Below are 25,402 nucleotides of genomic sequence, written 5' to 3' on the forward strand. Positions count from 1 at the left end.
AAAAGATATACTCGTGATCTTGTCAATCAACGATATGCTTTGAAATTACGTAAAACTTATCAAAGACACGCTCGCCCACCGAAGGATTTGAAAAATATTATTAATGATTTAGAATTACAGGGATCTGTTAATCAAGAATTATATGATTATTTCAATCATGATTGTCAAAACTCAAAAAAATTAATGAATTCTTTAAAATTTCTAGAATTGAAAAGATTTAATACAATGGATATAAATTTTAAAAGTTTCAATGAAAATGTTGACCCTATGGTTTCATTAAAAACAGACTTAATCATGGCAAAGCATAATTCGTCATCAACTGAATCAGAATCTTCTTCAGGATCATCGTTAGATAATGATTCCTTGGGTAGCAATGATACTGTAGAGACACTTGCCTTTTCAGAATTATCAGATGATCATGAACCAAGAACTTCTTTATTACAATTAACTCAAAATGCTTCAATGTATGATGAACAATATGATGAAACTGTAGTGAATACAGGTTTCAGACCATTGCATAAATCAATAGAATTAAGAAATAATAAAAAAAGATATTGTGAAAATTGTCATCAAGTATATACAGATACGTTAAGAACACATATCTTAACAGAGACTCATAAATTAAATTCAATGGATGAAACAAAATTTATTGAGATTGATAAATTAATAAAATTGGTTAAAACATAATATTTATATTCTATTTTTTTTTTTGTAATTAATAAATATCATTAAGATTACATAAATCAAATTTTATATAAAAAGTAAAAAAAGAATGAAATTTGTAGTAAAGAATTAGGAAATGTTTCATTAAAGTAAAAATTAATATATATAAAAATTAGGCATAATTAAAATTAAAAAGAATTAAAATGGATGGATTGGGGGAGGGGGCTGGTAATAATTACTATTATTAATATTATTATTCACCTTTGAGTGTGGTCAACTATTGTCTTTTTATTTTTATTACTAGTAGTAGTAGAATGACTTAAATTATTTTTAAATAATTGTTTTGAAGTTGGTTTATTTAAAGAAATATGACCATCTGGTAAAATATAAGCACCTGATCTTAGTTTAAAATGTAATTTATAATGTCTTAACATATTAGATTTCGCATTAAATGATTTATCACATTCCATATAAGGGCATATAAAAGGTTTAAATCCTGTATGAATATTAATATGAGTCTTTAAAGATGATGGTCTCTTAAATCTTTTACCACAAATGGTACAACCATATTTGAATCGTTGATTTTCATCATAATTCGTTAATGATTCAATATCAGCACCAATTGTTGTAGTAGTGGTAGTAGATGTGGAGGTCTCGTTATTCTTGTTTGATAAGACAGATGATGATGATGTTGTTGTTGATGGATCTAATGGTGAAAATTGTTGAGATCCGTTTTTAGGGGTAGAGCGAATCATGTGATTATTAAAATTAATGGAATCATTTAAATTATTACCATTACTATTAACGGTAATGTAATTTCTATTATTAAAATTAGGAATATTATTATTATTATTGGAGGAAAAGTTTGTAGGTTGATGAATTAATAAAGGTGTGTTACCATTATTATTAATATTATTATTAATATTACCACTATCACTACCACCACCTATCATTGGTGTTTGTATAGGCATTTGCATTCCCATAGTTTGTAAAGACATTGCCAATATCCCTTTAGAATTATTAGAACCAGGTAAAGGAGTCGGCGTAAAGCTATTTGAGGTATTATTAGTATTACCAATCGTAAACATAGGATCTTGTTGCTGTTGCTGTTGCTGTTGCTGTTGTAAATCTATTGATGATAAACCATACATCATATCCATATTGTTGTTGTTGTTGGGACCAATTGAAGAAGGATCTACTACAGCCAATCTATTATAAGCGTCAGTATACGAATCAAACTTCGGTAATTGAGTCATTATAGTATCATTATTATTATAATAGAAACTATTGTTATAATTATTGTTGTTTGTTGTTTCATTTAAAGCATTCATATATTTTAAATCGTTAATATTTTGATAATATAAATAAGCACTTGAATTATTATTAATATAATTTGAACTTGAACTTTTTGAACGTTGAATAATATTATTATTCTTATTATTACTAGTTGAATTTGTAATAATATTTATATTCTGATTATTATCGAAATCTTGAATATCCATCTTATTATATAGCATATATATATAATTAAAATCTGTTCAATTTATTTATCAGTATATATATATAATAAGAAACAAGAAACAAGAAAGAAAGAAAAAAGCATATATGTATATATGTATGAAAAGGAAATTGATTTACTTTAACGTGCATTAGATGAGTCTACCTTTGTGTAGTATATATATATTAGTTAAACCGAAAAAAAAATAAGATAAAAACAGAAATAAAATAAATTATTTAAAGAGAATATTATTTAATTAAAGGCACTAAATTTGATATTATATCATTCTTGTTATAATTCTTCCAGAAAATATGAGAAAGAAGAGAGAGAAAGGTAGAAGAAATGATTGTTTTTATTTATTTGAAAAACAATAATAATAATAATAATAATAATAATAATAATAATAATAATATTGTATCAGTGACAAAGAAATAGAGAGACAAGAAAGTGATGGTGATAAACAAATTGTAACGTTACCAATACTAATTAATAGAAGAATTATGAAAATACTATTTAGGAATCTCCGTTAGAAAGTTGGTAAAATATTACTTAATATTACTATATTCAATAATCTATTTTGTTATTCAATTGAGTGAATTGCATTTAATTATAGTAAAAAGTGTGTGTGTGTATGTATCAATTTCGTTATTTTATAGATTCCGCGCATTTCAAAAGAATAATAAGGAGAAATGAAGTTTAATTGGGAAGAGTTGGGCAGTACTAGCCGTGGTACAAATTATTAGTATCAGGTCAAACTAAACTGAATAAATTTATTGATTAACAGTTTTATGCATTAAATATACTTTTATAGAGATGTGGGAAGGGGAGAGTCAAATTGATAATAATATTTGTTGTTGTTGTTAGTGAGTCTGGATCATTTATTTTAATATAGCTGTATGTTTAAGTATATAAGTATATCGGTGTGTATGATAGTGAGAGTTACAGAGATATTGATGCACGACGTTGAGATTTTGTATACATTAGATGCTTATATTTGATAATTGACTTTTCTATTGTTGTTGTTGTTGTTGTTATTGTTGTTGTTTTATCGTGTGATAATAGATGTATTTTCTCTTTTGTTTAATTGAAAGGTAAGAAGGATCCGTTTGAGTAGAGTCTTTTATGCGGTGTATTGTTAGTGCATTGTTTGCTTATAAGAGAATTAATGATTTGTATAATTGCGATCCGAAATAAACTTCTTTTTTGTGGGAGAATGTCTCCTGAGGTCACAATCCGTTTTCCGTTGTTTGTTTTTTTGTTGCCGTAGAAAGGGGTGAGGATGTGGGTGTGGGTAGGGTGGGGTGGGATGGGGGGAGAGAGCACGGTATCTATCTGTATCTATATTTCCTTCTCCTTCTATATGATCTGAGAGTAACACTCAGATAGTCAACAGAATACGGATACGCTTAGGGTTATGGTGGTTCGGTTCCTCCCTTGCCCCCCCCCCAACTCTTTGTCCATTTCTTTTTTATTCCGCGGCTTAAAAATTTGGTTTAGTTACGCTAGTTTTCCGCGCACTGTCAGAAACTCTATTTAACTATAGCGTGGGCACAGCACTGGCATCTCTTTCTTAGTTCCCGTATAAGGTAATAGCTCCCTAAATATTGGATATATATTTTATATAAGAAGAATACACTGTTGTACGGAACACTCTTCGTTGTGGGGATTTGTTATTGCCATATTTTGCAAGAAAGTTGGCCGTATTTCCCTTTTGGGGAATTTTGTTAAGAGGACCCACCCACCCCCTCCCCCTCAGATAAAGCAACTGGTAAATTGTTGTTGTTGACTTCTGTGCGATTTCTGGGCTGTAAGGGTGGGCAAGTGTTTATTTTCTCGTTCTTTATCACCGGTCGGAGATAAAGTATTTTATTTCTTTACACGTGCTATTAGAAAATATATTATTTTGTTATTTTTACTTATTTATTGGAAATAAAATGAATTTGATTATGTTCACTGGAGTTGCATGAAATATAATGTCTGAAATAATTTTCATAAAACCCACGAATTCCATGTAATTGTCTATACTCAATGGTTTCCTTCGTACTACTACTACTATTACTACTATTTAATTTAATCCATTTCTCGCATTCCTTACATAGTACTTGAATCTTAATATTTTTAGTTTTAGTTTTAGTTTTAGTTTTGTTGGAAATTTCATTAATTTGGTATTTTTGCGGTAATGGTAATAATCTAATTCTTATCTTATTACTACTGCTATTATTGTTTGTTACTATACCATGAGATCCAAATAAATGTTCATATATAAATGACTCCTCGATCCAATTCTTACCATAACAAAATCGACATAGTATTTGATTTATTGAATTGTATTTTCTACAATACTTAAATTCAATCCATTGACTCTTATTTATAACTATATTTTCTTCCTCTGCATCACAATATGCTCCTCTTATCGTATTACAGGGTGATCCATTAAAATTGCAATTAATAAATATGTCACATCGATCTTTATCCTTATACCTCTGAATTAACCAGTCAGGTAAATCATGATGTTGAAATACTCTAGGTAAATATACTTTATTTTCTTTCTTTATCGTTTGTGAATTATCTTTACAATAAAGTTGTCCCTCATTAATATTATAACTTTTATTTAATAAACGTAATTTGTTTGTTGGTGTCGTTGTTGTCGTGGTCGTCGTGGTCTGGGTCGAGATATTGGTAATATCATTAAAGATTCTACGATTATTTAGCAATTCTTCTTTTTCTTCTAGCATAGTTTTGTTACTTAATTTAGCTTATTTTATTTTAACACATCGTTATATATTTGTTTGTTTGTTTGTTTTTTGTATTATTCCAAGTTTTATTGCTTTACTGACGTTTTTATTTTTATCGCATCTTTTTAACATCACTTTCGGTTTTTTGTTTACCCCATCGAATATTTTCAAAACCTTTCAATCGATTACTAAATGTAAAAATTTAAAAAATTTAAAAAATTTTCCACGGATAACTCTTCCTTGCGAAATGAATTTTTTTTTTCCTTTCTGTATTTCCGTTTTTACTTCAAGTTTTGTTGGGTTTGAAATATTAAACAAACTCTAATATACTAACTTTATTATCCGGAATTTTATATTCGTAGTACTGCCACTGCACAATGACCTTAACTTAATCTTTAGTTGAATTCTTTTGTTTTTTGTTTTATTTTATTTTAATTTTTTGTTGCATCTTGCCTCTTGCCTATTCTCTACGTGCTTACGTTATCCACATTCACTTACATATCCTGTTTGATTATTCTTACCAAGATAAAAAGAATAATAATATCATGTACAAAACTTTAAATTAGGCCCAGAATTAATTGTGGTGGTTTTTTTAATTCTCCTAGGACTGCGTGCACAAAAAATTATAATTAATATTGATCAGAATAGGTCAGATTCGTACCGTTTTTGGAAATATGCCAAGTGTCTATCTCATCTTTTTATTTTCTGCTTTATTACATTATATTATATAACGAAGAAATCGTATCTTTACTTCGGATGCGTGACAAATGATACATGTCTATATATATTATTTTATTTTATTTTGCGGACTGGGGTTTGGACGTTTCATGTTGGAATGCCCACGTACTTAGACGCAATCAATGGATAGACTATGCTTAGTTCCTTTCATTAATTGTTTCCCTCCTCATAGTTCTTTTTAGAACGAATAAATACTCTGGTCAAAGGAAACGTTATCTTTAATAAAGATTCAGAGGAGAAACCAACCAACCAAACATCACTAATCTCTTTCCTACCCCAACTTGCAACATAATTATATTTTTATTTTTTTATTTTTGAAAAAAATAAAGATTAACAAAGACTTGTACAGGAGTGGAAATGGGTTCTCCTTTTCAATATAAATTTAGAGATAAACGACCGTATTATGAAAGAAAACCCAACACAAACCCGTTTTCTTTTTATCGAAAATAATCTTAATTCTAAGATCCTCGATTTATCGACTATACAAGTAACAAGGATGTAGAAAACTTGATTGGTAATATTGTATTCTACAACATGTGTTTCACCTACGTTTCTTGTACCAATCATCGGTTTCTTAACTCAATGGGTTTAGTTAATGGTCGGAAGACAACATGAGAGAAGCGGAAGAAGTTTAACCTTTTTTCTTTAAATATATATCTTGTTCTACTGACAAAGTGAAGAAGAGAGACATAATTATTATCTCCTGTAACTATATCCCTCTATATATTTCTCGGTAGTTTACTTTTAGTTATTTTTCTTTTTTTTGCCTGTGTCAAATTATAAAAAAAAATAAAAAAACAAAAACAAAAAAAAAATCACGAGATAATCGAGGTAGAAATAACTTAAGAGGTCCGGCTAAGAGAAACAGAGAGGGAGTTTACTTTTACTTCCCATTAATTATATCGAAATAATACTGCAATTTCTTTTTTTCCCATATGTTTTATTTAATTCAGGAACAAACGTTGTTGGGTGAAGACCATGAAGAAATAATGACATTCCTGAAGAAAGAAAAAAAAAGCTTAATGCAATCATTCAGATAATACTTTAGAGATAGAAAGAGAGAATTGTTGTACAAGTAACTAACAAGATAGCAAAACCTTTATCAAGGATATCAAAGAGAAAGAACCTACGCAAGAAAAGAAAACAAATGAAAATAAAATAATGATAGTAGTTCTTCTGTTTTCTGGTTCAGAAATACGAAGGTTATTGTGCATCATTTTCACTTGTCGACCATCTTAAAATTTGATCTGTTTTCTAATCCTCCTTCCTCCTATCCTTCGCTTACTTCTCCAGGTTCTTCTTCTGAAATTTTTCACATTTTTCAAAATTTTCAATCGATTCTCCTTCTCCTGAGTTTAATTCCTTTTAGTTGAAAAAAGAAATAAAAAATACAAGATACAAAATAAAAGCAAAATAAGAGCAGCACGCCTATCCCTCACATCCTCTTTGATGAGCTGCAAGTATGCTTCCATAACAGCAACGCTACGATGTTGAGAAAGCATACTTGAGAATGAAAGCTTATATAATGATTTTTTGTACTTTATTTTTTGACTTATTAACATATCGACCTCAGATAACTTAACACAACTATATTTTAAAATATAAAGTAATAAAAAAAAATGGCGCCTCCCTGTCTCTCTTAATATATTGGGCCCTGTTTATTCGAAGAAGAATTCAATAAACAACCGCTACAATCCAGGAATTATTTTTTTCTAAAAGAAGAAGATGAATGAATGATAGAAATGTTGCACCGAATTTGCTAATAATCGAGGCAGAACTTCCAACAACTTTATTAAACATTACCTTAAAGAAAGAAGGAAGACGCATTAAGAATAGTAATAAAAATAAAAATAAAAATAATAATAATAACAATAATAATAAGAAGACCAAACAAAAAAGAAAAAATTAACAGTAATGTCCATATTTCTAACGCAACCCCAATTTTAAATCATATTCTTATAAAACAACACATTACATTCTGTAAGCACCTTAACTCTTTATTTTCTATTACCTTTCTTTCTCTTTGAGTTGGTTTCTTGATTTAATTTTATCATCGTTTAGCGCAAACAAACAACAAAGAAAACGGTCAACCAAATTAATAGAACAATTGATCGATTAGTAATTGATCTCCTTTTTTTGTCATATCCTTGCTATAATCTTTTCAATTCAACAATATACTTCATTTTGTTTCATTGCTGTATATTTCCACAATTCTCCCTTCTGCTTTTTTCTAATTAAGATATATTATTCAAGGTTTTTAACACCCAAGAACAATACCAACATTTATACCATACATTATTTCCTGATAATTACCGAAAACTGTGTCAAGATATTACTGTTTCTTTCCAAGTCTTCTCTATAGTACTACGTTTGAAATTCATATAGTGTAAAAAATAGTGAAAAGCATTACAATAACGACAATAACTACAAGCAACAAATACTATAACAACAAACAAACTTCCTAATCCGTCCTTCATCCGCACATATAAGTGCATTATAATGACTAAAGGTTCAATAGCGACATAATAGAATAAAAAAAAACTATCATAAAACGGAATAACTTCATATAAAGTTAATACCTTTTAATATCAATCGAATATAATCAATTCTTCTTAGTTTACCTTCTCCCCCTTCATTCTAAAAACCACCACCACAAACAGATATTATTTTATTGGGAATTCCTCATTATTCATCTCCTTCTTCCCTTTCATATAGAAAAGATCGTTTAAAGTAATGTACACTGATATTATTAAAGCTCAAACTGAAATATTGCAAAAATGTGGTTCTTTAGCAATTGATATGGATAAATTACCTTTAGCATTCGAATTGTTAACAAAGACTTTAGAAAATGATCCATTAAACTTAAAGACTTTATTATTGTTGAGTAATGCATACCTGAAGAATAAAAGCTTCATCAATGTGATCCATCTTTTAATCTCTGCCGTCAATTCAAAGTCAAACATTATCCTAAATAATATTATGATATGGCAGAAATTAGCTGTCTCTTATTATAGATTGAATAGATTTGACGATTCAAATCATGCGATCTTACAAGCACTTGCGCTTTTTGAAAAAAGTTCCAGGTATTCAATGATAATGAATACTACTTCTACTACTACTACTACTACTAATATCAATTCACCAGATTTCCAACGATATTCTTTGAAAGCTCAAGGAACAAATATCTCTAATACTGATGCAACTAAAAAACTTACCAACAACATTAATAATATTCAACACAATAATTCAAACGATATGAAGGATTCATCGATAAACCATGATAACAATTTACCTACTTTATCCGAAAGTAAAATGTATGTTCTTCGATGTAGAATTCTACTATTAATGGATAGTCAACATGACACATTGAAAGAAGGATTACCTGCTTTTGATAAATGTTTACATTTTCTGGAAAAATTTGATAACTTTAATTATTATCTGGATGTTTTAATCACTAGGGCTCAATTTTTTAAAAAATTTGAAGACATTATAGGTTGTAAAAATGACCTAATACATATATTGAAATTATTAGATGAAAGGAGAAATCAATTGAAACCAAATGATCTTTTGATCAAAGCAAGCTATGTATATCATTTGCTAGCAACATTAATCTACGAAGAAAACCCTAATAATCACCACGATGCAATTGAAACGATTCATTTAGGAATGAAAAATTTTCCACATATGACCTCATCAATAAAACCACTTTCATTATTAGAGACTCAACTAATATATCTAAATGGTAACGACAACGAAATTTCCACCAAAATTGATCAATTAAAATTACAAATCGATTTGGATCGTTCGAAGGACCAAGCTCTAACGTCTTATATGATTGCAAGACTATTATTAAAGAAAAATGTTGAACAAAATGCAAATCAAGCATATGAGTACTATCAAAAAACTTTAAAAATATTACCTAGAAAGCCTTGGATTTGGATATCAGTTGCTTCATTATATTTGGAATTAGGTCAGTTTGATGATGCATTATCTACTTATACCCAAGCCGTTAATCATTCACTATATACTGATGAAAACCAAAGTGATAAATCAGAAAGGAGCCTCTCTGATGCGTCCAGTGTGGCCAGTAATTCTTCCACATCTAACAGTCTATTACCATCATATGAATTAAAATTTAACAATGTCTTTGCGGCAATTGCATGGTTTGGTATATCGCAGGTTTATACAGCAACTGGGGAATATAAGAATGCAACGGATGCTATTAATCAAGCATTGAAATTGTTTAAAATTGAAAAAGATTCTGAAAATGTTAATAAGTTGAAAACATTACTTTCAAAATTAATTATACTTGAGGTAAACAACAATAATGGGAATTCAATAGAAAATGATATTGATGATGAATCTACAGCAAATAGTTTACATTCTATTCAAAAATCTGATGAAACAACAACAAACATAGTCGCTGGAAAAAAAACTGAATTGTCTATCAAATATGAAAATCCAGATGTACCTATCGTTGTTCTAATAGATTTAACAAATCAAAGCGATGGAAAGTTATTTGAACCTATAGAGATTGTAGAGAAAGAAGATATCTGTTCACTTGACATAGAAAATGTCGATGAAAATTCTACAGATTCTGAACGTAATTCATTAAATAGTAATGAAATAATCGATTTAACTAGCGAAGAAATCAATATGCATAAGAAGCGGAAAGCGTCTCGGATAGGTTGGGAGAATGAGATCGAAGAAAAGGGAATCAAAGAAAAAAGCTTTAAGACTCCTTATTTCTACGACAATCAAACTTATGGACCTTCTCATGGTTCTTATTACGAGGATGATATTGGTCCACATCACCAGAATGTTCCATCTGCAAGCAATCCTAACAATGGAATTTATAATTCTTATAAGATTCCTATGCAAACGGGATCATATAATCCTCGAAATAACTTTCAACAACCAAATGGTTTCATAAACCCTGAAAAAATAGATAGATTTAATAGGAGAGAGGCTACAAATGAAATAATGAGCCATTATGACCGTAGCCAATACAGTATTTCTTCGCATCCAACTCCTATTGTTACCAAGAGTCAAATAATATCAATGCCTGTTTTTATCCCAGACCCGCAACAATCACTACATACATCATCGAATAGTACACCAGTACTTCATTTTGAACCAAATAATGGAAATTTTAGAAGACCATATACAGTTGGAATTACTCCGAATCCATATGTACATAGAGATCTTCAATATGGCCAAAACCAACCCCATGTTGATTATAACAATGCAGGAATTGAACATTCACAGATGCAACAAATCTCGAATAATATGGGTCAAAATGTTCAGCGCCCAATGTCATATCCACATGTTAGTATCCCGAATCATACATCAAATGGGGCTGAGACACGCCCATTTCTTTTCAATGGTGAAAATCTGATAAACCAATCGAGAGGACAAGTTCCTCAAAATGGTATTATGAACAACCAGCAACAAATCAATAATAATGCATATTACATCAATCCTAATCAACCACAAGGCTCTCAATACTATAAATAAGAGTCTGAATAGTCATTTAAATAACAATCTGTAATAATAATTAATAATATCGTAATATTACGAGAATAAAAACACATATGTGGTTTTATTAATATATACTATATAAGGTTTCATTAGTATTTTCTACAATTCGATATATTGATCGGCAACCACTAAGCCCTTCTCTTTATTTGTAATAGTATACTTTAATGGTGCATAATCTAGTAACTCTTCATAAGCAGGTATCATATGTGTTCGTGAACCACCGACTAATGTATCTGATTCATAGTCTCCCCAGAAACACTTTATATTAAGTCCTAAAGAATCCTCAGAATTACTAGCGTGGGATGTCTTAAATTGTTTATCCCATAGTAATCTTGGAAACCATTGAATTCCAATCACATAACTTCCACTTGTAAAATTTAATTTGTGTAGTTGCAGTTCATTAATATCGTTTTTCGATTTGTATGTCAATTTTTTTCCAGAATCTGTCGCATTTGAATACTCGTTGAAAACTGTGATCTTTCTGACTGCGGATACTGCTGAGGGCGAGTTCGTTGAATTGAAAGATATCACACATGCTCTATTATTTGGCACATTTATTCTTATATCAGCATTGATTGGCGCATATTTAGAACGGTCCGGTGATAATCTGTCATTATCAACAATATCAACTGATAGAATTTCTGATCTATTATTGGAAATATTGTCCTTATAAGGTAAAACTGTAGGTAACATTCCTTTATAATAACAAACGCCTATATCTCCATAGCTACAGGTCACACCACCCTTGATATTTGCAAAGTTTTCACGTTTATAACTTGGAAGATCAAATATCAATTCTTTTACCATATCAATTCTTCCTGTTATTTCTACAGTCCCATTAATGTTTTGAGAAAACCTAACTTTTAGTGGAGTACCCCAGTCAAATGACTCAATAGTAGTAAAATAAATAGCAGAGACCAAACAAACCCCAAATAGAAGTGCGGTAACACGACCTCCTATTTTTGACATAAATGGTAAAACTAGGAGACTTAATATTACAGAACACCAAATAATACCGCTGTATACCAGGTTAAAGGAGTCATCCGATTCCTGGACTGTTTGGTTCAACCCAGACAAACAATCAACTACAGCCTGGAAGAATATAAACGTAATAGGTACAAGGATTAAAAATTGTAGTAACCATTCGTAATGTTTCGCTATACCACTCTCATCTGGGACAATTACAATATGATCTTGGATACTGTCAATATTATCATCATCATTAGTGTCGTTAGAGACAGATAATAAAGGCGCCCTCTCATCAATATTCGATACTGATTCATGCTCCAGGATACAGTCCTCATTATCAGGTGATGTAGCTTGTATGTTTGATTCTTCCCGAGTACCATAACCTCCATCATTCGAGTTAGCAGATTCATTTGTACTGGCATTAGGTATAGTTTTCAAAAAATTATGACCATTGTTTTTCCTTGGGGAAAATAAAAGTAGTATGCCGTGGATTAATACCGTGAAGCTGATACTGATAAACACACCTGTAATTGGATACACCCCAGTACTCTTAAAGTTGGTCAATTTTAACATAACTGTACTTCCCAATAAAAAGAACCATGAAAGAATCATCAATTCTATAAATATTATATCTTTTAATACGTTTTTTTTAGTAATTAATTTTAAAACCTGTGCTAGAATTAGGTTGACAAAATTGTATTGCACGACGAAAAATAAAAGTAAACCAATAAAGCTATGGGATACAATATAAGGATTCTTCTTAATTACATCCTTTTCCATTACTATTAGAAGAAAAATTGAAAAGGATACAATTATAGGGAACTCTAGCCAACTGAAAATAGGAGCAGAAACAAGCATATTTCGTTTTCTAGCTAAGACATTCAGTGACAAAGACAATAGAGGGAAAATAATTAATAAAAGAATATTCACCACAAACAACCATTTAGCTGAGAATGCGAAAAATATGGTTCTATAAATATCAAAAAAGATTGCAGGATCTTTTGAATTATCATTCTCCTTGATAGTATGGATATTTGAAACATGATTGCTTAATTGCCAAGTTGTTGATAACATATTCCAAAGTGCAGATCTCGACGTACTTTGAATATTATCCCTTGCTGTGTGATACAAACTTCTTGGTTTATAAAATGCGATATCCCAGCCCAACAGACCGTTGGCCTCATACACTTTATAGTCTGTCTCACTGTGGATTAATCTTTGATTAAATCCCTGTTGGAAAATTGAATTACCAAACGGTAACATTTTTACTGCAGATTTGTATAAATTTGCAGTTAAAACATTGGTTGTTCTGAATAATATGGAGTTCCCTTCTCCTGTGCCTGTGCCTTCTAAATTGATAAAATATTTGGTTAGCTTTGCCCATGGATGATCAAAAAATGAATGTGCACCTAATAAACCAAACTCTTCATTGTTATTGAGGTTGATGATAATAGTTCTTTCAGGTTGGTGTTTAGAGTAATAATCGAGCAGAGCCAAAATGGACACTACACCTTTACCATCATCTGTAGCACCATTTGCGGTTGGAACAGAATCGAAATGGGCTGATAATAATAACCCTTCTGCGGTACTTTTATCATTTTTACCTTGTATTTTCACCAGTATGTTTGACGATTCAAAGTATATCACAGACGATTTCTGTGAAGATGCATTGAAAACGTCTTTCTGTGAGAATAAAATAGATCTATGGGATTCATAATCGTCAGAAATCTCACAAAATGTAGTGTTACTAACCATTTCTTTAACTCTGTGAAGTAGGTAATCATGTACAACATCGTTAGCATGCGACGTATATGGATGAGGCTTGTACGTTATATTCTGTAAGTCCGACCACGCACTTTCAAGTAATCTTACTGACTCATTATCAGTTGGTAGTAACTCATTTTTGCGCAACAAATTATTATTTAAATAAAGAACCACAACTACTGCATATGTGACCAGTAACATTGTAGTAACATTGGTCTTTCTATATCGAAAACATGCGCTGCATGCACTGGCAATTCCTTTAAACATCACGCCCTTATTTTCCTTATCGTCTCAAATTAAATTGACAGTTGAAGAACAAAGAATCTCTTAAAGAATGGGACTAATACTTATATTACCTCTATGTATAGCGTTATTGAAAGAAGCTAGTTGAAGCTTTTCTACTTGCACCAATGGTTGCATCATATCGTTTCATTCTCTTTCGATGCTTTCAACCACTTTTTGTTTTGAAAATTCATTTTTTTATCTTTCAGCTCTATCAGTGTAATGGGGCTGTCAAACAGAGAATGTGTCGCAGGAGACAAATAATATGTCAAAATGAGAACAATTATATCATCAACATATTTTTAACAAATGAAAGAACCCCTTTATGTATATCTCGAAGTGTAGAACCTATCCCGTACTATATTAATATTAATTAGGTTCAACTTTTGGTCTGACGTATATATATAAATATATATATATATGTGTGTGGGTGTGTATACATATACTATACGATTGTCATGCTGAGTTATCTTCACCTATTTTCACAAAAGCAAACGTGACAATTCCAGCAAGTTCTTTAACCGTGTTGGTAGCCACAATATCATGCAAATTGGGATATTTCAATGGGTTGATATGCCTGTAACCAATCAGACATTTTTTCATCATTTCACCCTTAAGGAGTTTCTCTTGTTTCTGACTATTTTTTATGACATCCTTCAAAGCCAACGCGCTGGACCACGACCCAAGCACCTTCCTGTTCTCTCTCTCCTCTACATCCATTAAATTTTCTTTCTCTGTCAAGTTCTGTAAATTTATTATAGTGTTGTTACCATTACAAGGACAGACCAAATCATGTGTGTTACTGGTTGTCTCACTTACTACTGTGAATAAGTCTTTAAGATCCTCTTTATCAAATAAATTATCACTATTAGATTTATTTTGCTTACTATTGTTTGCAATGTCAGAATTTACGTCGGAATCATCTAAAAACTTGGAACTTAAACTAGATTTCATCAGCTGTCTTTGTAAAATTTTCTCATCTATACAACCAGTTGTTACTAGCCTATATATATAACAATGTCTCTTTTGGCCGTCTCTATGGATTCTTGACATCGCTTGAATGTCTACAGAGGGATTCCAATCATTATCAAAAAGTATTAAACGAGATGCTCCAATTAAATTCAAACCTACACCTCCTGACTTTGCGCTAAGTAAAAATGCGAATATTTTAGGGTTGTTATTAAATGATGAAACAAGCGAACCCCTTTGTTTTGGTGGAGTCGACCCATCAAGACGACAGGATACCATCGCAGCAGAATTCATCATGTCTTGTATAATATCCAATGTTTGGGTGTAATTAGAAACAATGACAACCTTTTCATCCTTTGAATTTTGCCGTATATTGTTTAATAGCTTCATCAATACAGTTAATTTACCTGACGTAACATCATAAGATCTACCTATTCCAGAAAAATACCCAGAAGTTTGTTCGGAATTAGGTGAACGAATTAAACTGGGTGAGTTACAAATCTTTTTAAACGTAGTTATTAAACTCAAGGATGAATTGTACGTCAAACAATTGAAATCCAACTGAGAGGTATCTACTGAATTTTTAAACGCAGATAACTGCGAAGAGTTAGGCTTGCAGAATAAAATTAAATCTGTCTTTGGAGGTAGATACTTATTCAGTATATCATTAGTTCTTCGTAAGATAAATTTTTTTGTAATTGCAATTAACTCATTGGATTTCTCCTCACCGAGAGCAACAATGTCATCATTATATTTATTCACCGTATCTCTTGCCCTTGTAATATGAGTAATATAATGTTTCTTAAAGTAATTATAACTACCGAATATACCGGGATTAATAAAATCAATAATTGTGTGGAACTCTGTAAGGTCATTCTGAATAGGTGTACCTGATAATAATATTTTATTTTTCACATCAATATCTTTTAATATACTTAATATTTTTGAAGTTTGATTCTTTAATCTATGACCTTCATCACATACTAAAAGGTCGATAGATCCCAGGGCTTTATTTTGATCACTATTATCTTGAATAAGAACATCACCTACCGACAGTAATTTTTCGTAGCCGACAATCAATACTTGGTATGTCCTATGAACTCTAAGAAAGTTATGGACTGCACTCCTATCCATATCCCCTATATTGGCGTTTGAAAGTGTCAATACACCTATCTTATTTAGACCTAGCCATTTTCTAAATTCATTCTTCCAATTTGTAATAAGAGTTACCGGACAAACAATTAGTATCTTCTTGAAATAACCTTCTAATGGAACCCCAGATTGTGATATATTAATATCTTTGCCACGACAATAAGGTGTTTGTTTCAATAAAGTCCATATCAATGCAATGGTCATCAATGTCTTACCAAGACCCATTTCATCTGCAAGGATACATCCATTAATATCCGAATCCTTCTCTAATAAAACGTTGGTAGAGGTAAGATCTTTATCTTCTTCCAATAAGTCCGGGTTAGATGACTGATCGAGACTCATTATGCAATCATACATAAATTTAATGCCTACCCTTTGGTGAGGTCTCAGAAATTTAGATAATAAAGGATCAACGATAACTTCAACATCTGCATCACTTGAGCTATTCATAACAATTGGATTTTCAATTTTGTTTTTATCAAAGAATGGTAAATAGGTTTTATTACCAGAAATTACTGTGCTTGAAACTCCAGACACTCGGTGTGGTGTTAAAACCTGTGATTTTGATGTAACTGATTTAAACCTAGAGAGTTTCATAGTTTTTACCAATTGGGATATAGGTACTGCTGACTTATTAATTTGACTTATAGAATTTATAATTGCATTGTCACCCGAACTAGGCTGGGATGATACCAATGACCTAGCAGAACTTGATAGATGTTCAGACTTACCATCTATATTTAAAACAGTTATCACATTATCCATCTCCTCCTTACCAACAATCTTATGATCTAGCTGGATCTCTAAACCTGATGCTTTAAATATAGCGTCCATCAGATCAATATCTGGTTTCATGTAAGCCAGGTTAGGCGAACCTAAATATCTCCCAGAATCATCATAAAATAATAATTTACCAATCTCTACTTTGCTTCCTTCTTTTAATCTCGCTATAGCATATCCATCACCTGTCCAAACTTTATGTTTCTTTTGAGATGGTTTCCTATGAATAATAGTATAGAATGTTTCAGAACGTGGGGACGAACTTGGTCTTGACACATTAGTGCTACTGGATACTATTTTAGTCTTTACCTTCTTCGTGCTTCCCTCAGTAAGCTTACTACCATTAATATTTGAGAAATTCGAATGATTTCTCTTCTGACCTGTGATGGGCGCTAAACTTGCATGTCTGCCACTGTCAGGTTTCTCACCAGGTACCACTCTTCTAGGTGGTTTAAATGGCTTGTTTTCATACTTAGGAATATTCATATATCTTTGGAAACAAATATGACGAATACTGTACCTGATGTATTAGCCTTGACTACCTGCTCTTGTTGTGAATCTTGTTTACATGTTTTCGGTTGAGAAATCGATTTGTTTAAAAACTGTATATTTATAGTAAATAATGATAAAGTAAGTGAAATTAGCGATTGAACAGAAAACTGAACTTTATATATGAATAAGAAAGAGAAGAAAGGATCATTTGAGCAATGTAAGCTGGTACTAAGCCTCTATTCTGAAGGAATCACTCGGTTCGAGCTGGAGCAAGTTTAAGATGATGAATTGGGTGTCCATATCATTTACACGTAGCAACACGTAAACAAGATACATTGCATTCCACGTTAATTGATTCAACAATAGGTTACTTAGCAAGTCTTGAAATAATGAATGTTTGCTCAAATGGCAATCTTGATATGCCTGAAAGGGCCTAACTAACCTTTTCTTTATTTTTATATTCTTGTAGTTTTATGCTGAAACTTTCTTAAATATGTTGTTGATCCCATAATAACACTGTTGAAAAAAAAAGATCAATAAACACTGCAAACCTTAAATACTTAACAGGTCCTCAAGGAAAAAATAGTTGATACACACACATACACACATACATAAACAAACGCTGGTGGACTCTAATGTCATCTATTGAGAAATTTATTAGCAAGCCGCCTCTTATAGTCTATTCGTCATTAGCGCAACTGCGATACTTAGTTCTTAGTGAGGGGATACCAGCCACAGGAGATAAACATGAACAGCGACTTAGAGCTTACATATGGTCAATTCTCTCAAGGACATCCATGGAACATTCTACAAGTATCTATATGACGTTAGTCAACCAGGGCCCCCCATCTTCAACCATATACAAGAAGATTAAGAACGACACAGGTAGAACATTCCAAACAAACACCAAATTTAAAGACATCGTCCCCGAGGATGCCCTGACAAGATGTCTATCTTGTTTTGCATGGCAAACTCAACATTTATATGAGGAGGACCACTCAAAGAAGAATATAAGCACGTACGTTCAAGGGATGAATGTTTTATTGGCACCTTTATTGTATTCATGCCCCAGTGAACCCATGGCATTCCAATTGTTTTCGAATCTTTGTTATTCTCAAATACCGACATACATTACACCTAACTTAACAGGTGTAAGAAATGGAGCTAAATTATTAGATCTATGTCTTAAAATTATTGATCCGAAATTGAGTAAATTTCTAAATGACAATCTATTGACTGCAGAAATATATGGGATGCCATCGATTTTAACATTGTCTGGTTGTAATAAACCACTGGATCACGTCTGTCGTCTATGGGATTTCATGTTTGCATACGGGTTCCACATGAACATCCTATTTATTGTGGCGATGTTAGTCACCATCAGAAGTAGAATCCTTCGTTCCGATTCTCCAATGAATTTGATGAAGGACTTACCTGAATTTGATTCTGATGAAATCATAAAGTTAGGTGTTGGGTTTCTCCCGAAGATTCCATCGAAGACTTATAGTTTACTGGTAAGGCATTTGACGGACCCTGACCTCTTTATACGGTAGATAGATATATATATCCTAGCGATAATTTTATGATTTAAAAAAATCTTGATGTTAATTGTTCTATATATATTATGTTAGTCTATTTTTTTATTTATCAGGATTCAATCATATTACTGAATGAGAATGGGACATATGCGTACCCTTCACCTTCAAAGAACTTTGACATTGCTTCAACCCAATGTAAACGTAGAGCATGCAACATGGCAGACGTACCTTCCATCAAAACCAACACACACACAGTCAAAACAAACCACATGGCAAACAGGAAGAATACTTTAAACACTGCTAGGGGTGAACCTGAATTCTCTGAACTGAAGGAATTTTGAATGGTCATATCCCATAATACAGAGGATAATTGAGCATGAGCTAACGACAGAGCCCAAAGTCTTAAGTAGGACGCGGTGTGAGAGATACAATTTAAACAGAATTCGATGGTATGGATCACTTGGTGGATCATGATATCACCGAAATTAAATTCTGCATTGGGACCGTGTTGATTTGAATCGTCACCACCATTGTCTCGTTCAAGATCGAAATCTGTGACTACCATATCGTTATTGTCTGGATTATGCAATTGTTGTTCTGTTTCCATCAATTCACGACTAGTCTCTTGATCTTGAATACCTTCATAACCTCTCATTTTAGCACTTTTATTAAGCCTTCTTAAAGTTAATGGTTTATATAATAATAACCAAGGAACACAAACGAGCGCAGCTAATAACAATACTTGTTGTAAGAAAGCTTGTCCTTTATAAAGTTGTTCATCTATCTTTCCAGGAGCCAAAAACATATTGATTAACATATTTAACAGACCTGGAGCTGGTTTATTATCTTTAATCCAATCCTTTGACCATTTAAATACAATAGCCCAAGACAAATAACCAAAGATAGATTGCATGAAAATCAAACCTGGGATAAAATTACCAATAATATCAACAGTAGAGTTTCTACGTTTAAAATTAATATATGAAAACATAAAGGAATAAGTCATATGAATGAACCCCATTAAGATTGATAATTTCATCTTATATGAATTTGAAAACAAAAGACCATTCTCTGTACCATGCCATCCAGAATCAAGTCCAAATGGATAGACACCGACTTGTTTTGCTGAAATATTATCTCCTTGTTTAAAACTTGTAGGCCATTCCCAACCAGATTTGAATAAAGTCAATGGTTTCGAGAACATATCGTTATACATGAGCCCCGTATACATTGAAAATGCACCCATTAATACTAGGACATATCTACCTGTGAAAGCCATATCGAAGATTTCATCTCTAGTCATCGCTCCAAACTTCCGTTCATTAAGTATTAATACGAGAGCAATCAAGAAAAGAATGAATCCATGACCCAAATCACCAAACATAATGGCAAACATGAATGGGAATGTAACAATTGTAGCCAAACCTGGATTAATCTCTTGATATGTAGCAATCCCATAAGCATCAACAATGGATTGAAATGCATCAGTAAATTTATTTGTTCTATGATACGTCGGAGGTTGTCTATTTGTATGTATTATTGTCACCACAGCACTATATTCTGAACCAATAGATTCTACAAAATCTTTTAAAGATTGAGTTAAATCGGTAATCTCATTATTTGGTAACCAAGCTTCGGCGACTAAACCATGAGTTTCTTGTCTAAACAAGTTTAGAGTTGCGTAAATAGACTTCTCTCTCTTAAATGCAACATTCCAATGCAGAATTTGATCATGAACTACCAACAATTCTGTATGTAATGCCTGTTCAGTTGATTGAGCAATTTGTTGTAAGTCATCAATTTCATCATTTAATGTATTCAATTTTGGGAAATGTTCTTTATCTAAAGGGATAATATGAGCCCCTAAGGATTCCATAACACGTCTAACTTTATTAATTAATATATGGCCATGAGTGAATACCACTACACAATCTTTTTCTACACGTGTTAATCCATCTGAATCCAATAAAGGTTCTTCAATAGCAATGTTTTGAAAATATAAATTACCACGTAACAATCTCCATAATAATTTATTCAAAGTATCAACTTTATCCCTACGAACCGCACCAACCACCATAAATTGTTCTTGTATGCCACTCCCCAACAATACATGACCATTGTCAACATCATGATTATTGTGTACACCTTGTTCTTGTTCGTCTTCAGAATCAATAGTAAATGAAAAATTATCATTATCAAGAAAACTTTCTTCATCGATATTATTTTGTTGTTGTTGTTCTCTGTATTCACGAGACACTCTTCCAACAATACCTGGATTAATTTGTAAAAATCTTTCAGCTTTAAATACAACATATCTTGTTTCTAATAATGAATCTAATTTCAATTGAATATCGTTTAACGATTCATCTAATCTTCTTACTCTTGATTCGACCAATTCTATTTCTGTAGTCAGATCATTGATTGAATTCAAATCTTCCACAGCCATATTCTGTAATAGAGTTTCTTGACCTGAATCTGTATAAGTATGCCAATAAACATTTGCATGTTTATCCATGGTTTCTGCTAAAAATGTCAACAATCGTTGTGTATCGTCACATCGCCTTAACTGTTCTACATATGTACGTTGGAATTCATTAGTGTCACTGTTCAAATCTCTAAACATTAATAGTCCTAAGTTACCTAGGAGACATACCACTTCACGAGAGATCTCTAACGGCACATATAATTGCACATAAGCCATTTCCGCTGAACGGAAGATAGCTTCTTCTTCTTTACTCATATTATTATTATTATTAGTAGTAGTAGTATTATTATTATAGCAAACGGAAAGGAGAGATGATTAATAATTAATTATGTGTTCAGATAGGATCAAAGTATCAAAATATCAAAAAATATAGATAAATGTGAGGAAGCAAAGCAATTAATTATAACAGTAGCATCTAATATAGTATGCCCCTTATATATATATATATATATATATATACTTGTATGTATGTATATAATCCCTCTATCTACCTTATATGGGTGATATAGATGTGTTGGATAGCAGTGGGTGTATTAATATCAACTTTACCTCTCTCTCTCTCTATGTTACCCAATTCAGTTCTCCCTTTGGAAAAATGTTGATTTTCTGAATTTCGTCTTCGTGTCTCTGCTCACACATTAGATATCAGCAATGCTATTCAATACACAAGACAGGACAGGACAAGACAGCTAGCAATGGGCAACAGCATTCATGTGCTGTACATTGTGAAGTATTGCATAGTTCCGATACTTCGTTGTGATGATTCACAGTATGGTTAATTATATAAATACGTTCAATGGAGTAGATACAGAGACACACGGGATACGTATATAGTGACACTCCCGAGACAGGCGCAATCGCAATACATATCCATTGCAATGTCTGGTTGTGCAATCACTAGACGTTTATAGATATTATTGCACGCATTGACAACTACTTAGACATCAATAGCTTTATATATATACACACATCCATCGATATTGTTATATCACTAGGTGAAGGGGCTGTTTCAATCACAGTACACCCACACACCACACCTACTAGACATATGTCGGACTCTCGTTCTACCCTTTCTTTTATATATGGGAGAACCCTTACATAATACAGATATATACATAGATATAGATCAGTTGATATTCAGTTCACTATCTATCTATCTATCCACACAACCATATATATATGTATATATCCACACACACAAACGACACTTACATTACATAGATGTCACAAGCAATAGCAAACGCCTATGGATATAATCCATCACCTCAACGAGTACCCGCACATAATAGAAACTCGATCCTAGATTCTGCTAAACGGATGGCAGAAATCCAAGTATCAAGTTTTATATTCTGTGATTTAAAAGCATTATATGACCTGGGTTTACCCTCATACATCGATCTGACATACACCGAGCTAGACGTCGTCGGTTACGAATTATACCTAGTGGAACAATGGATTGCGGAACGTCGACTTTCGTCTACAATCACTTCATTCACAGGAAATACGCAGGATGTTATTAGAGCTGTTCAAGTATTACTACCAACAGATCCGTCATTATGGCCAGGACAATTTAAACAATATCACCAAGAATTATTGTCTTTCTCACAACCGAAAAAACTGGGAGATGGCAGTAGTAGTATGTTTATTACTAATTTGACTACTATACCATCAAGTCTTAATATTTTACATGTGGAGACTGGTGATATACGATCCGTTTGGCCAAATTTTAAAATTAACTTTAATTTGAAACTGTTACATTGTGCTGGTAGATCCTCCTTATTATTATCATATCCAGCAAAATCTGCCGTACAGAAATTTTTACAATTATATAAATTCCAAACAAAGGCTAAAGAAAACTCGAATAATAGTAACAATAATCACAATAATAAATCTAATAACGATGGTACCACTAATAATAATACGAGTACTAGCAATAAAGACATAAACGCACAAATATTGGCCAGTCAGCCTGATAATTATCAATATAACACTGCTCCGGCTAGAGGTGTTACCATTCAAAACAACGAAGCTATTGCCATCACTCAGGAAAGTTATGAAGTGGTGTATATGGTTGATTTGATTCACATCTCCTTAGTATATTTCAATTTTTATTCAGGCAATATCGATGGTTTGATTTGTAAAGGAACGACATTCTCCATTGAAAAATGGTGGCTACATTATGGAAAACAGTATTTAGGGATAGAAAGACCCAAAAATGAACCAGCATTAGGTCCAACTAGCGTGGCTGGGATACTCAGTCTAGTATTAAGTTGTTATTTTAAATTGGTATTGGAAGATTGTATGAACAGTAAGGATCCCTTTGATAAAGAAGAATTTGGTAATGCTGTTCGTTTATTTCAAAGAAAATATAATTTAGCTGGTAATCCAGTTGTGACAGGGAAATTGGATGTTGTTACAGTAGAAAAATTGTTTGAAGTAACACAAAAATATTCACATCATGATATTATTAAATTTAAAAAAATAGTGAAATCAAGAGTTCAAGATTTAACAGGGAAAGGGAACCCTATCACTTTGTCCAACGAAATTCTTACTACGGAATTGGATTCATTGGTCAGTAATATACATGGTGGGACATTGGGTCTATTATGGAAAGGGAAAGGGAAATCAAAGACAGTAATGCTATTCGATAATCACATGTCCAACTTCTATAATTTCAAATTCGAAAAGGGTAATCCAAAGAAACAACTAATGATTCAAAGTGAATTGAAGAAGAAACAAATTGAAGAAGATATTCAAAGAAAATTGAAAAAAAAAAAATCCAGAACCTCTAAAAAATTTGACATTAATGACTTTGTAGAGAGTAGAGAATTACCAATAGATATGGAAGAAACAGATGGTATGGAGAGTACATCTTCTTCTTCAGAATATAATCATACAGTGTCTTCGATGTTTTGTAATTATGATAAATCAAAATATGCCAACAATCTTGATTTGAACAAATTACATTTTGATGAATACAATAGAAGAAACTCGTTCCCAAGGGTAAATGATTTGATGCATGAAGATCTATTCCAGGACTTAAATGGGGTCATTAGCAAGGCTCGTAAACTATACAGATCGTCATCGTATTCAGATGTTAGCAAAGCCGTAGAAAGATGGGATTTACCATTTGATGCATCTGTGGTGAAAGTGGCTAGAAATCTACGACTCATAGAGACTCGTTTGGCAACGAAACAAAGAATTGATGAAATGCAAGAGAGTATTTTCGCTCCTCATTCCGACGATTTTGATGATCACGAAGCGGAAGAGAAATTTAAGAACTTAAAGGAACAATTACAATTAAATCACGACAAATACGCTAGCCATTCTATTAAATTTGAGAGAAACGCAAGTATGCTAGAAAATAAACAGAATTTATTATACACCGAGATTAACGAAATCAATTCACTAACATCGAAGTTGAAATATGATGTAAGACTGTTGGAGTTTAGAATGAGAGATGTGGAAGACAGTATCAAACAATTTGACTCTAGACTAGCAAATGTTAAGAGAGCACTAGTAGAACAAAATAGTGATGTCGCTACTGCTCTAAAATGTGTATCTGACGAAACTAAATTTGACTGTTGTCTAGAGAATATGAAGAACAATAAGGGTGAGTGCTATAAAGGTATTTGTATCAAAGTAATGGATGCAGGCTTATTTGCGGAACTGAAAAAGGACATCATGGGGTGGGTTAATTACCTATTCTCAAACTTTACAACACATAGCGAAGACTATAAAAACATTCAGGCAAAGAATACAGCAACAGATTTTCCTATTTAGACGAAAATCAAGG

The 25,402-nt window shown here is 32.0% G+C and overlaps 8 protein-coding genes across 8 annotated transcripts; 3 read left to right on the plus strand and 5 right to left on the minus strand.

The window, feature by feature from the left end:
• Positions 1-920: 920 nt before the first annotated feature.
• On the minus strand, positions 921-2,165 carry KABA2_12S00440 (C2H2-type zinc finger protein; the record flags this gene model as incomplete). The annotated part of the gene is made up of 1 exon (XM_041552754.1): positions 921-2,165. The coding sequence occupies one exon, from the start codon at positions 2,163-2,165 to the stop codon at positions 921-923; it is 1,245 nt and encodes a 414-aa protein (XP_041408688.1).
• Positions 2,166-4,077: 1,912 nt separating this feature from the next.
• On the minus strand, positions 4,078-4,896 carry ECM8 (Ecm8p; the record flags this gene model as incomplete). The annotated part of the gene is made up of 1 exon (XM_041552755.1): positions 4,078-4,896. One exon carries the CDS (start codon positions 4,894-4,896, stop codon positions 4,078-4,080), a length of 819 nt encoding a protein of 272 aa, XP_041408689.1.
• Positions 4,897-8,367: 3,471 nt separating this feature from the next.
• Positions 8,368-11,151, plus strand: KABA2_12S00484 (tetratricopeptide repeat protein; the record flags this gene model as incomplete). The annotated part of the gene is made up of 1 exon (XM_041552756.1): positions 8,368-11,151. One exon carries the CDS (start codon positions 8,368-8,370, stop codon positions 11,149-11,151), a length of 2,784 nt encoding a protein of 927 aa, XP_041408690.1.
• A 123-nt stretch (positions 11,152-11,274) lies between these two features.
• On the minus strand, positions 11,275-14,175 carry PFF1 (Pff1p; the record flags this gene model as incomplete). Its single annotated transcript, XM_041552757.1, has 1 exon — positions 11,275-14,175. The coding sequence occupies one exon, from the start codon at positions 14,173-14,175 to the stop codon at positions 11,275-11,277; it is 2,901 nt and encodes a 966-aa protein (XP_041408691.1).
• A 471-nt stretch (positions 14,176-14,646) lies between these two features.
• RDH54 (DNA-dependent ATPase RDH54) lies at positions 14,647-17,577 on the minus strand (the record flags this gene model as incomplete). Its single annotated transcript, XM_041552758.1, has 1 exon — positions 14,647-17,577. One exon carries the CDS (start codon positions 17,575-17,577, stop codon positions 14,647-14,649), a length of 2,931 nt encoding a protein of 976 aa, XP_041408692.1.
• A 641-nt stretch (positions 17,578-18,218) lies between these two features.
• On the plus strand, positions 18,219-19,136 carry BUB2 (Bub2p; the record flags this gene model as incomplete). Its single annotated transcript, XM_041552759.1, has 1 exon — positions 18,219-19,136. One exon carries the CDS (start codon positions 18,219-18,221, stop codon positions 19,134-19,136), a length of 918 nt encoding a protein of 305 aa, XP_041408693.1.
• Positions 19,137-19,230: 94 nt separating this feature from the next.
• STV1 (H(+)-transporting V0 sector ATPase subunit a) lies at positions 19,231-21,861 on the minus strand (the record flags this gene model as incomplete). Its single annotated transcript, XM_041552760.1, has 1 exon — positions 19,231-21,861. The coding sequence occupies one exon, from the start codon at positions 21,859-21,861 to the stop codon at positions 19,231-19,233; it is 2,631 nt and encodes an 876-aa protein (XP_041408694.1).
• A 966-nt stretch (positions 21,862-22,827) lies between these two features.
• KABA2_12S00594 (uncharacterized protein) lies at positions 22,828-25,389 on the plus strand (the record flags this gene model as incomplete). Its single annotated transcript, XM_041552761.1, has 1 exon — positions 22,828-25,389. The coding sequence occupies one exon, from the start codon at positions 22,828-22,830 to the stop codon at positions 25,387-25,389; it is 2,562 nt and encodes an 853-aa protein (XP_041408695.1).
• Positions 25,390-25,402: the final 13 nt, after the last annotated feature.

This window comes from Maudiozyma barnettii (genome assembly GCF_903064755.1).
Source record: "Maudiozyma barnettii strain CLIB 1767 genome assembly, contig: KABA2_12, whole genome shotgun sequence".
Lineage (NCBI taxonomy): Eukaryota > Fungi > Ascomycota > Saccharomycetes > Saccharomycetales > Saccharomycetaceae > Maudiozyma > Maudiozyma barnettii.